The 12,694-nt window shown below is 35.2% G+C and overlaps 1 protein-coding gene across 1 annotated transcript in view; it reads right to left on the bottom strand.

Annotated features, from left to right (window-relative positions):
• Hira (histone cell cycle regulator-like protein) overlaps positions 1-12,694 on the bottom strand; it is a 76,429-nt gene that overhangs the window by 7,175 nt on the left and 56,560 nt on the right. Inside the window, exons 14-17 of the mRNA XM_081768682.1 lie at positions 11,117-11,222; positions 7,034-7,156; positions 6,038-6,198; positions 3,866-3,960 (exon numbers count right to left, since the gene is read on the bottom strand). Coding sequence (XP_081624808.1) covers positions 3,866-3,960; positions 6,038-6,198; positions 7,034-7,156; positions 11,117-11,222 — 485 coding nt within the window. The remainder of the gene's footprint in view (positions 1-3,865; positions 3,961-6,037; positions 6,199-7,033; positions 7,157-11,116; positions 11,223-12,694) is intronic.

Genomic DNA, 12,694 nt, shown 5'->3' with positions numbered 1-12,694 from the left:
CCGCGGCCCCTATAGAAATACGTAGTTTTTAAACCCCAGCTTATAGCCTTATGGACACAATATACTTGAGAACTTCATATTTTCTTTAGTGCTCATATTGCTGTTACAGCTTTAATATCTTGAGTGGTGTGTATATATAAATAACAGGGTGGAAAAAAATCATGATTTTTTTCAAAAAAATCATTTTTGTTGATTTTTTTGATTTAAATCGATTTTTTTGATTTAAATCAAATCTTTTTTTGTGTAATACAAGTCGCGAACTGAAGAAAAAAACATTAGGAATTAGTATTAAATGTTAATTATGTCATTTAAGTGAAAGTATTGGGTTTTAATTTTGAATTAATTCCCAATCGTTAACCTATTTCAATCCCAAACAATGTTTCTTAAGCATTAAGGAAAAAGTACAGCAATGTATATCAACATGACACTTTCCGTTTCACGAAAGTTACTGATATTTGGCAGGGGCATATTTTTAAACAATTGGAACTAGCTAGCGGCACGAAATACATATAAAGTACGTAAATTTCGCCTAAAATTAACTAACTCACTCTATGACCTATGGAACCCGGAGGTTCAATGCCATGTTCACAAAAGCTGTCCACTAACTTCTATCCTTAGTCAACTGGATCCAGTTTTTACTTTGTATTCCTATTTCTGCGAGATGCAACTTAATGTTGTCCTCACATCTGCGCCTAGTCCTTCCTAATGGTCCAACCGGACTTCCAGTTAAAACTTTGAAAGCGTTCCTACTTTCTTCCATTCTCGCTACATGTCCTGCCCACCTGAGCCTCCAAGATTTGATGACCCTAACAATATTTGGTGAATGGTATAAATTATGCAGTTCCTCATCATGAAGTTTTCGCCATTCCTCATTTCCGTTCCTTGTGGTTCCGAATATTCGTTTCAGGATTTTATTCTCAATTACTTTCAGTCTGCGTTCTTCCCTCAGCGTAAGCGACCATGTTTCACAACCATACAGCACAACAGGCATAATTATCGTTTTATATATTTTAAAGCTTCAAATTCCTCGACACAATTCGCGACGATAAGATATTTTGAACTGAATAATAACACGAATTCCAAAATAAAAAATCAAGATGATCAGTTCGAGAAGAAGAAACACTTGTGATTGTTAAAAATATGCTTTATGTAACGTGAAAAACAGTTCAAGTGCGAGTTGTCCGTGCATTTAAGACATCTATACATAGCAGGCACGTTTTTATACTTTTCTGTTGGCTATTTTATTTCCTCTGACAATTTTTCCTGCACAGGCGCGGCAAATTTTCTGCGATCACATCGCAGATCGTGGCATGTTCTGCAATGGGGTCAAGTATCCACTTTATCAAAAGTATTATTCGATATTTTAACGCATCCAAAACTTGTCGTATTACCATCCCGAGGAACTTCTGTGTATTTAGTACATAAATTTCGCCCCAAATTTTAAAGTTTGTTTGTTTTGTTTTGTTTCGGAGAGGGGATCGGACCCCTCTAAATACGCCCCTATTATCTGGGAACAAACAAATAGACGTGGACACAAAAGAGTTTTCATCTTAAATGTACATGGTGATTTCCCCGCTGGAATAGAAATTTTAAAACCCTGTGTTGCAAAGAGAAGAAAGCAGGGTTCACCCGTAACCCGTTCAAACGGGATTTTCCCTAATCGTTCCCTACATGATACTCGTTTTCATACTGTGCTTACATACATTTGAGTCTCATTGTATTATGATCATTATCTTCCATAATCGAAATAACAGAAGAGAAACGGGATTTTATTTACTTTCACTTTAAATTAATTCATTTCGGAATTTGATTTAAATCAACGATTTTTATTAAAAAAATCAAGTGATTTAAATCTTGATTAAAATCGTGATTTAAATCAGACTGATTTAAATCAATCCACCCTGATAAATAATATTGAAATGCAAGAATTGACTATTTTTTTTCTATAAAAACAAATTTTCTATAAAATTATAAGGATGAATCAAAAGTTTCGCAACATTTCAATCACTTACTTGCTTTAAACTTATATATATAACTTAAAGTTATAAAGAAGTTGCCTAGCACTCCGAGACCATCGTGTAACGCGGCCTGAAACCACCTTTTGACCAGTTCTTCCTCTCAGCTCGATATCAGTTCTTGTCCTTGGAAGTTAAGAACTCCTGCACCCCCTCTTGTTTGATGAAGCATCGCAAACGAAGAAAGTGAGCCATAGATCGGAACAAGTAATAATCCGGAGGGGACCGAGGTCCGGACTGTACTGGGTATAGCATCAGCTTAATTCTCTCAGCCTTCTGTTCACCAATTCAGAGTATCAGCCTTAACTATTCGGAGTACAGGTTGGTATTAACGGTAAGGTCGTCCGGAACGTACTATGATGTACGTCAGAATTTCGGGTCCCACACACAGGCTAAGAAAGACGGTAATGACAAGATGGATGATAATGGTGGGATCAGAAAATGACGAAAGTAAGACGAAACGGGAGAATCCCGAGAAAACCCACGCACACAGTTTTCGTACACCACAAAGCGCAGTTGGCGGAAGCTCAGATTTTTCGTCGCACGTTATTATTATCTTCAGGAAACGCAGATCACGTGGGTTTTCGGCGAACTACACTAAGCTACGAAATATAGAGCTCGCCTGATAATCTCTGACAGTTAGTCGTCGTATTTGCCTCTATGGCTTGGAGGCACGATCTCGGAATCCATGTTTTTCAGCCTACAAAATTTTGGTTGATCGGCGAGGACCTTGCATCAAAGCAAGCTGAAACCATCTGATTTGATCAACTGTCCTTCCTTACTTCGCACAATAAATGTAACGCTTCCGCGTTTCGCAACGACATGGTCTAGTTTGAACTCGTAAAGCAAAAGTTACGAATTAAATTTAGTTGCATCTTTGCGGCTGTCTAACAATACACGGAATGCAGCACTGCAAAACTTTTTAGGCACTTCTAGGAGTACCTTCGACGGCTTGAATTGATACAATAACGTGATATACATAACAAACGATGAACGTGACTTATGACTTACCTTTTTTATGTTTGAAGCTTAAACATAATCCAAAACACAAAAATACATACATCTAAATTCTCAACCTCGATTTAAATATCAGTTCAATATTACACAGCTTGGTATGAAGCATCAGTTTGTCACATAATTCATAACAAGCGCTTTAAAAAAAATTCTTAAACATTAAAGATTTAACCGTACTTTTTTATTATTATCAAAAGAGCAGACACCAAACTTGAAAGAACAGATGCCAAATGTGATCAAGCAAACTGCAAGTATACTTGTTCCATAATCGACATCTTTATGTTCACATTGTCTGAGCTAAGCATCTTGAAATTTTGTTTGATTTTTCCTCATAAGACGGATGTCAAAATGTAACCTTCAATTTACATACCACCAGGCTTCCCATATTATATTCCCAAAACTCTGAACTTCAGACGAAAATTACAGTGTTAAGTAACTTATGTATGCCTTTAGAACTAAACAAGCAATAAAATATCGAACTTCATACAGAATACTATAGATTATATTGGAATATATATCTGAACAACATTTCGTCACTAAACCCTTTGTTTTCAATTATACAGCCAATCGCGACCGTTTTAATGCTTACCAAGTAACTTCTCTTTACCATACTTGATACAATTTTTTACTGTAATTTAATTGATAGTACAACGTGTTGGGTATGACCTTCTCTGAACAAGCGTATGTCATGGAGTTTTACATTTTTTAAGCCATTGAATTTGTTGATTTGATTCCAGGAAGCAAATATCGACTTGCCACTCTACTTGATCACCGTAGTACTGCTGTATAAATCCAACTGACAACACGGTAAAAAAAAAAAAATCAAATACTCTTACCAAAAAGTGACTCTCCCAATGGTGGCTCAGGCTTGCTCGACTGTGCGTTGGTCCCAACAGGTCATCACACACCTGGCGTAACTTCGATTCTATACCTTTAGCATAAGAAATTCTGATTAAAGTAAATTTACATACAATACATGTTAATAAGGTCTACTAATTGAATTCAAACTATATATATATATGCATCAAATTAGAGATGTCTCAAATACTTCACCAGGAACTCAAATTTACCCTCAACATAGAGGAACATATATGCTTTAATGTGGAAGTCATATTGTGGCAGAAGGATAATTATAAGGCTCAAAATTTGGTTGTATTTGGCATTTAGCAAACAAAGTACAGACCAAATGTCTATCATCAAAATAAAATAAACCTGATAACTGGAAATTTTGCGGCTGATAATTAAGTTGCTTAAGCAACTCGTTTCAAGTTATTACGCCCTGTTTTTTCGTATATTTCTGCCCTATAGACACAACATATCTAAATTATCTTATTTCAAAGACGAAATATAATTTATATTCCTAGTTTTTGGATATACAGTTACTACAACTGTTTCTGATTTTACAACCACGAGAACTGATTCTTTAAACATCTAATCAGGATCAATCTTCTGCTTTATCTATGTGATAGCAGAACTTTAATGTTATTTCTGTATCGTGTGTTATCGTCTAGTCTAGGAGTAGCCAGAACGCAGTAACCTACAACACCGACATGCCAATTGTTATGTGCAAAAGTACTATCAGTTTCGCCATCTACTTAGGAAATATCCAAATGGAAATAGGATATGCCTGCCTCTCAGTTGGTCACTCTTCGTTTCCGCGTCTGATCACTAATTCCTCGAACAAAGTAAATGAACACAAAAAGCGCGACCAATGAATAAAAACAGCACAATTTTAGAAACGAAGTTGTATAGCCTACATCTACCACAAATGCGAAGTTTACATTAATGAATACCTGTAAATTACATATTAAACAGTTCTTTCTATTGAACTCATATTTATGGATTATTCTTCAAAGCATGATATTACCATACCTGTAAAGATCTACTTACTTTACTTCAGTATAGCCAATTAATGTAATTTTGCGTGTCTTAACAAAACTTCCCACTTAACTATATCATAATTTTGGAGCGAACAGAGACTTTGAGTGTAGTTTTCTTTGTCGCAAAGAGAAAGTAGCTCTCTATAATTAATCATAAAGTAAGAAAAAGAGGTTCTAACCCCATCAGTCCAGTATTTTTTTTTAACACTGCTTTTTTCATATACTGGGTGTTTCAAAACAACACCAACAACGTTTTGGGAGGTGATTCCTGACACCAAGGTTAAGACAAAAAGTATAGACCAACCTGGCTGCAGATATCCATCATTTCGGAGTTATAGGTTGCCGAAAACATGAAAAAAGGAACTTTAAAGATCCATAGCTCCAATACTATGGGACCTACCGTAGTCGGGTCAAGACTTCACTTGGGAACTAATATGTGCGCTATCCAAAAATACATGTTTCAGAATCCCACGGTACTCGCGCAACAATATTTATACAGGGAGTTTGGCTACAGGCATATAATTTGAAGTACTCACAACTACCTCTATAAATATTGTTGTGGAAGTACCGCAGGATTCTGAAACATGGACATTTGAATAGGGCACATATTAGTTCGTAAGTGAAGTCTTGACCCGACTACGGTAGGCCTCATCGTAGTGGAGCTATCGACCTTTAAAGTTCATTTTTTCATTATAGGCAAGAGATTAAGTAAGAGAAATAATAAACCCTCATAATCTTCAAGAAAATATCTAAACTAGAATTATTTCCAATTAAGTTGTTAAATTATACTTGTTCCATGTTTCACTACCAACTGTAAACTAATCAAATATTAAATAGGATTCAAATCACTCTCTTAGTAAAGCAGAAACTAAAAAGAAAAACAAAAATTGGAAATAAGTACGATGTAGTCTCATAGTCTAGCCCTCTTGAAAGCGAGATAGTATGGTGAAAGAAAAAAAGGAAACTGATTTAGATGAAGTGAACTTGAACGTCTCCCAACTGCATTCAGTTAAGTTCAGGTGTACTTTGAAGTCCATGTAAATAGTAGACAAAACCAATTATTGCCTTAACTACACTTATAAACCACATTTAACTCAAAATACTCGCATGATTCCTTAAACTCCTTACCTTCCTGAACAAGAAATCTGACAAATGCTAGAAGCCAGAAATGATATTCCTGAGAAGATCTGAGAACTTCGCATGCAGCTAACTGTAGTTCAAGGAAGCTTAACGTAGACAACAATCCTGCTGGGGATCCTTGGATCAAGTGGGCGGCACCCATTGCCGGACTATAAAGAAACATGTTTTTGTGTATAATGGCTTACATTTTAGATACAATATAAATACGATGTAAATTAATACACATTCAAACAAAGTTTAATGAAGCTCGAATTTGCACGTTTGCATTGTTTAAATTAATTAATTTACACGACTTTTGCTCAGGTAATAATTGTTATCAACATTTACAAAAATGAAGTTAATAACCCATTTCCAAACGTAAGAAGTAAAATAACTTTCTCTTATTGCATAAATCTAAAATTATTAGAAAAATCATTACTGAACCATAGTGATTGATTCACGAAATGAAACGTAAAAATCATTATTGAACCACAAACATCGATATTAAGTTTCTCTTTCTTAAATATTACGCCAACTTTTTGATTAAGCACTAAATACTGGAACTCTGTGTGTTATTTCCTGTTTGCACTAATTCCTATTCACACAATACCAAGACATTATACATAGACATTAATAATAATAATAATAATAATAATAATAATAATAATAATAATAATAATAATAATAATAATAAAAATAAAAGACTCATTACATTTTATTCGAATTTCTAACTTGACGTAAAAAATTCCTAATTACAACGTCATAAATAAACGTTAATTCAAGATTCTATTTAATTTTACTTCCACACTAACTTGAAAACTGCAATGTACTTTCATTCTCAAAGGACGATCTTCTGGGCAGAAAGGAAAGCAGTTTTCCCAGGAGAGAAGGGACCAACACAGAAGCGAACTAGCGAATATACGCACCTTGCACATAAAGCATTATGTAAAACAATTACGAGGGAAAATCGAAAATTGAACAATATAATTTAAGCACTTGACCTACCTTCTCATATGAGACTGTAGTGTTTTCAAAGGTAAGGCAGCATTCCCTGAATCAAATGATTTTGTAAAAGATTGGTGTCTCGAAGATTTCTGAACAGGGTCATTGCTATTCCCCATTAATAACCTAAAAAATATTTTAAGATATAAATAATAATAGGTTTCAAGTATATTCACCAACTGAAAAAAAAAAAAGCATATACAACGAAAAGTAATAGATGTTTCTACATAACTATCCAAGACGTAACTGACCGCAAATAGCTCCATGTTTTATCATACAAAAGAAAAATAACTGTGCCCTTCAAATCTGTATATAAGATTATTACTTCAGCAATGGATTGCTGCAGTGTTTTCATTACATCTAGAAACTAATAGAAGTCTGAAATAATTTAGTTACATTTTCTTGTATAACGAATGCATATCAATAAATTTTCTATATACTTAGTATCTGCACCTATGTAGTGTGGTTATTATTACTCTCATTTAAAGAAATTCATCAATATTTACTAATCCAATTATTCTAAAAACCTTTTTCCTAGTTATAGTGCACTAGAAGATCAGAAATGTAATAGCCCGGCCTTCGAATTCACTAAAACTACATAAACTAAGTACGCAGGAAGTCCACTGATGATCATTCGATATAAAATAAATTCTAAACACCTAGGTAAATTATTTTATGCTTTTATTAGTTTCCATGTATGGTCCGAAGAAGGTAATAATCTGTTTCTGAAATAATAACCACAAAGAATTTGAAGGGCACAGTTGAAGTGCCTTTTACTTTCTATACCCATATTTTGCTGACTTTTAAGGATTTAAGACTAAACTCTTTGACGCTCACAGCTCCTGTACAACTCTAGTTACGCAGATGACTCGTGTTCAATCTGGCAATGCGTAATCAGTGCAGCTGCTACATGGGCCATTATTTCTTGCTATGTAAACGGAAATCAATAATTTAAGTAACTTGTCTGACCAACTCACGATGCTGGGCAACACCAAAAGTTGTGATGTGAATTACCATACTGTCCTGTGTCAGTCAATTTTTGTGCCTATATGTAGAGTTTGTGAAAGTCATTCTTTCTTCTCTTAGAGAATACAATTTCAAAATAAATGACCGATTATTTTGACCGTTGAAGATGCATTTTCAGGAAACAAATCTTTGTTGAGCTCGCCTTTACTAGCCAAACGCTTCACATAAAAAATATTTTTCTTTTTCAGGTATCAAAACTTTGAAAACTGCATCACACTAAAGGTACTTCCGCATGATAACAAGTTATCACTTGGGAAAGGATACTTTGATCGAATTCTTTTTCAAATTCAAAGACGAAGGGAAAATGTTGCCATTATCATGCATAAAACTTATCACATGAGAGGTTTCTGACGCATAGATACGAATTTCTTTTGCTTTCACGAAACCAACATGTTCAGCTAAGGCGAATAAGACCTGGTATTTTCAGTACCTTAGTTTATCTAGCTTTGACAGAAAAAAATATTTTGGAAAACTATAGCTTTTGAACGTTATGGTAAATCATAACTTGGAGACAGTTTTAAAACTAATCTCCGAAGATGTGGCGGAGGGGTAAAGATTCTCATACCAGTCTACATGAAGCTAGGAATGAAAACCACATTTTCCGGAATGCGTTACCTCATTAGTATATCGTACGTATCTAAGGGAAAACGCCACAATTTATTCTTTTAGATGAATGAGAGGGAAAAAATATTACAAAAACGACAATACTGGAATATCGTGGTCCCTTTTTAAAATAATTATTTATTTCCAAGTGCTGACACGACGTTCTGTCACCGTCAACTCATTTCAAACTTTGTATGTATTTTACATAAAAATGAAAAAAATAAATCTCGATTGCATCACGGAAATCGCGAAGTTAACAATAAAAATGTATACAAGCATAAATCAGCACGTTGTACTGTATGGATATGAAAGTTAGTCAATGGCCAGGAGAACGAGAAAAATGAAGACTGAGAATTTTCGAAAACGGGAAGTCTGGGGAAAATACTTGGCACTAAAATACACCACTGAAATTCGCAAGATTTACAGGTCACCAAATACCATAAATCAAATAAAGTCAAGTCGAGATGTCTACGATATGCGAAACACGTTACTTGTCCCCGGACTGCTTAGAGTCTTGTCGGAAAGACTCGGAAGAGACCTTTAAATTGACCAAGAAGGTTGGAGGATAAAATGAAGTAGGATCTGGTTTGGCAAAGGATAGGATCCAATGAAGCTGTTTTGTGGTTTACATAAGCCATAAAATTGCAGAGGCTGATCATATCCCACCCGAATAACTTGCAAATAACAGCATCTATCAAACTTAGTTTCATTGAGTGACAAAACTGTACATACATGTGTATCAGTCTCTCAGTTGTGTAGCAGAGCGAAGGCGCTGTAGAGGGAAAAACAGCATTGAAAAAAAAAAGCCCTTTCGCGAAGAGTACGTCTTGGCTCTTCTCCATGCAAATTTTAGTATTTCCCGCAAAGTAGAAATGTTGGAGCAATGGCTCTGCAGTTGGCTGGACCAACGTGTTTGTTATAACTAAACGTTATATACTGCAGCCTTCTCCACAATGCATATCAATGAAATTGCATCTACAATAGGTCTCGGTAAACCTCACAAGACCTGTGCCAAAGAAGATCCGGGATATAGTGGCCTGTGAGAATCCATTACCATGTATTATGGCTAAACGATTATGTGACTCAATCAACAGTGAATCGTTCAATATATCACACATTGAGGCTGAATACTGTCCGCAACGCCAGCGTACATGCGTTAACAGGACAAAGAGAAAGAGCATAGGCAGAAGACTGTACCTAGCTAGTGACCGCTGGAAAATGTGTCACAATACATGGATGAAGAATGAATCTCCCTAAGAGGCTGTAGAAAAAATTTGGGCCATCACCTGCAGAGTGTTCATGAAAAAGACCGATTTAATTCTGAATGTCAATGCAAAGTTTCTCGAAAGGTCTTATGGTGGTTATTGACTTTCGTTACACAGAAAGAAGCTCAAAGACCGTAAAAACAAAAAATTAAAAATTAAAAAAAAAAGTGAAGTGTCAAAATCAATGCTGTTATCCTATCCCCAGTTTATACAGACGAATACTAGCATTTTATGGAGAGACTATCATGTGTAACTGCACTAGGACAAAGCTTTAAATCATACGGTCACATCGCTGGCCTTCTAACGCACGCTAGTTGCAACTAGTGTTCATGCTATTCCGTTCGAAAATATTTCAGTTAATAGGATCGATGCTAGTTCTATGGACAGCTATACTTTTCGGTTTCCCAAACGGCGCCTTTCATCATTTCGGGTTCGCAAGGTGAATGGCCTCTGAAAAACCTACACGCAAGAGTGGGACAACATAGTTCGGGTACAGCTACAACAAAGAATGCTGCAGTAAAAATAATGTCATACAATGGTCAATACCAGGGGCCATCACATCGTGCATGGTCAATAATGGCGCAGTGAAATATCTTAAGTAATCTCACAAATTAATTTGCTCGGATAGAAACGAATCAGCCTCTGTAGTTAGTAGTATAACAGAAAAACTACTTCGTGGACTGCGATTCTTTTTAGTATAGTAACGGTTTCATCATACTATTTTTCCCCTCGATATTCCATTCTGAAGATAATTACTGTCATTATGTACTACAATTAATTCTTTTGAACTACTACAACAGCACGAAATTTAATATACATGTATCACAGAGTAAATCTTATATAGATTTCAGATTGAAACCGAAGAGGAAAAAGGAGCATGGATTATAAAAATATCTTTTTTGAACCACTAGACGCACAGGAACGATATATAGTACAAGAGGACTGACTCCTTGATAAACTGAACACGAATAGATTTTTCACTTGCACCAATTCAATATATGAAGGACGCAAGAGCAAATGACATAAAATATTCCCTGCGCTAACACATGGGGTATTTACAGGTATACTACATATAACTGTCCATACGAATTGAATTTTTGCCATTACTACTAACTATAATTATAGTTAATATAGAATTTCTGAACAGGAAGTGTTAGATATAAAGATACAGGATAAAATTAATAATACTTACCACGTACTAAGTTCGGAAGAGAACATGTAAGCTTTTCCTGTCGACAACGATATCATTGGTGACCCAGTATCAGTGATTGAGCAACTCAATATAGTTACAACTGACTCTGCGTAAAAACAAATATACCAAATCAATATCTTCGAACATATACATATGGAACCTGACGGTCATTCCAAAAGTAATGTACATAAATACAAGACCCGAGGCAAATATTGTTGGCGTTGTAGTAAAGGCGGAACCTTCCTGCTATTATCCTGTTATTTTCGTTCTCTTTCGACAGACAGCAGCAGCGCAGCAACCAATTAAAATGCCGTCTGACTTAGAGGTGCGAACGAAACATATGAATGTTATTGAGGTCCTCGCTACTCAACAAACTGCACCCTTTGACAGTGATCAATGCTTGCTGAAGGTCTACGGAGGCGATATAGTGGATATGATTACAATAAGGTGGTGGCTAGTGCGTTTTAGAAGTGGTGAAAAGAATGTGCACGACAAATCACGCCCCAAGCGTCCCTACTCGTCTTCAACCTCTGAAAATCTGCAGCACTTCAAGCAGCTCATCCATGGCAATCCGTGGATTACGATTAAGGAACTAACTGTGTGCACAGCTGACTGAAGGTAATATAGGTGTAAGAAATATAGGCTTTTAGACACGATGTTGGATAATCAAGGTTTAGCAGTCAGGAACTCAATAATACATCTCATTTCCGTATGCTCCTTTTACGTCAAACGTCATTTTGGTTGACTGTTGCATTGCTGTTATCTGTCGGAAGACATCAAAAATAACAGGATATAAACAGGACGGTTTCACCTTTACTATAGCGCCAACAACATCCACTTTGAAGATTATACATCAAAACCCACACACAGAAGGTAACACTTTTGGAATGACCTTCGTTATATAATGACTTTCAAAAGTATCGTATTTTAGGGTCAGTATAGTTTTAATAGTTCTAGCATCGAAATGTCATATTTCTCAACATTTACTAACTTATATTCCTGTCGCAAAGAGAAATGATTTAGAAAAGAATTAAGTTAACTTTGAACGACTAAATTAGCCGTTAAGTTTGTTTATCAGTTCTTAGCCACATTTGCAAGGTTTTCAAACTAACGTAAAAATAAAACAATCTTACAAAAATAGAAATCGTACAATTTCTTCGCGTACTTTCTAGAACTTTTAAAATACCATTTATTGAAACAATTACTGCTGTCAACATTTTCTTGATGTCAAGCAAGCAAGAAGTAGTCAAATATCACATCATAATCTTTGGAAAACTGTTCAACAAGAACATCACAAACATGTACTATGAACGTAATACAAAGTTACAATTAAATTAATAACGTTAGTCGTTATTTCTGCAATATTTTAAAAAATTAAAAAAAAAAAAAAAAAAAAAAAACCTGGATGATTGACAAGTTCTTAAATCCAGTATGAAAAATATCCACTTGTGCTTGGTCCAAGAAAATCAACAAATGTCTTCAATAATCACGCAAGCAGGAATAAAAAGTTTTTGACACAAGATCATGTAAGTTATATTGTTACAATATGCCTCAAAAAACATGCAAAGATAAAATTTA

Source organism: Thermobia domestica, chromosome 8, assembly GCF_964235325.1.
Source record: "Thermobia domestica chromosome 8, izTheDome1.hap1.1, whole genome shotgun sequence".
Taxonomy (NCBI): Eukaryota; Metazoa; Arthropoda; class Insecta; order Zygentoma; family Lepismatidae; genus Thermobia; species Thermobia domestica.
This window is presented reverse-complemented; position numbering and strand designations above follow the sequence as displayed.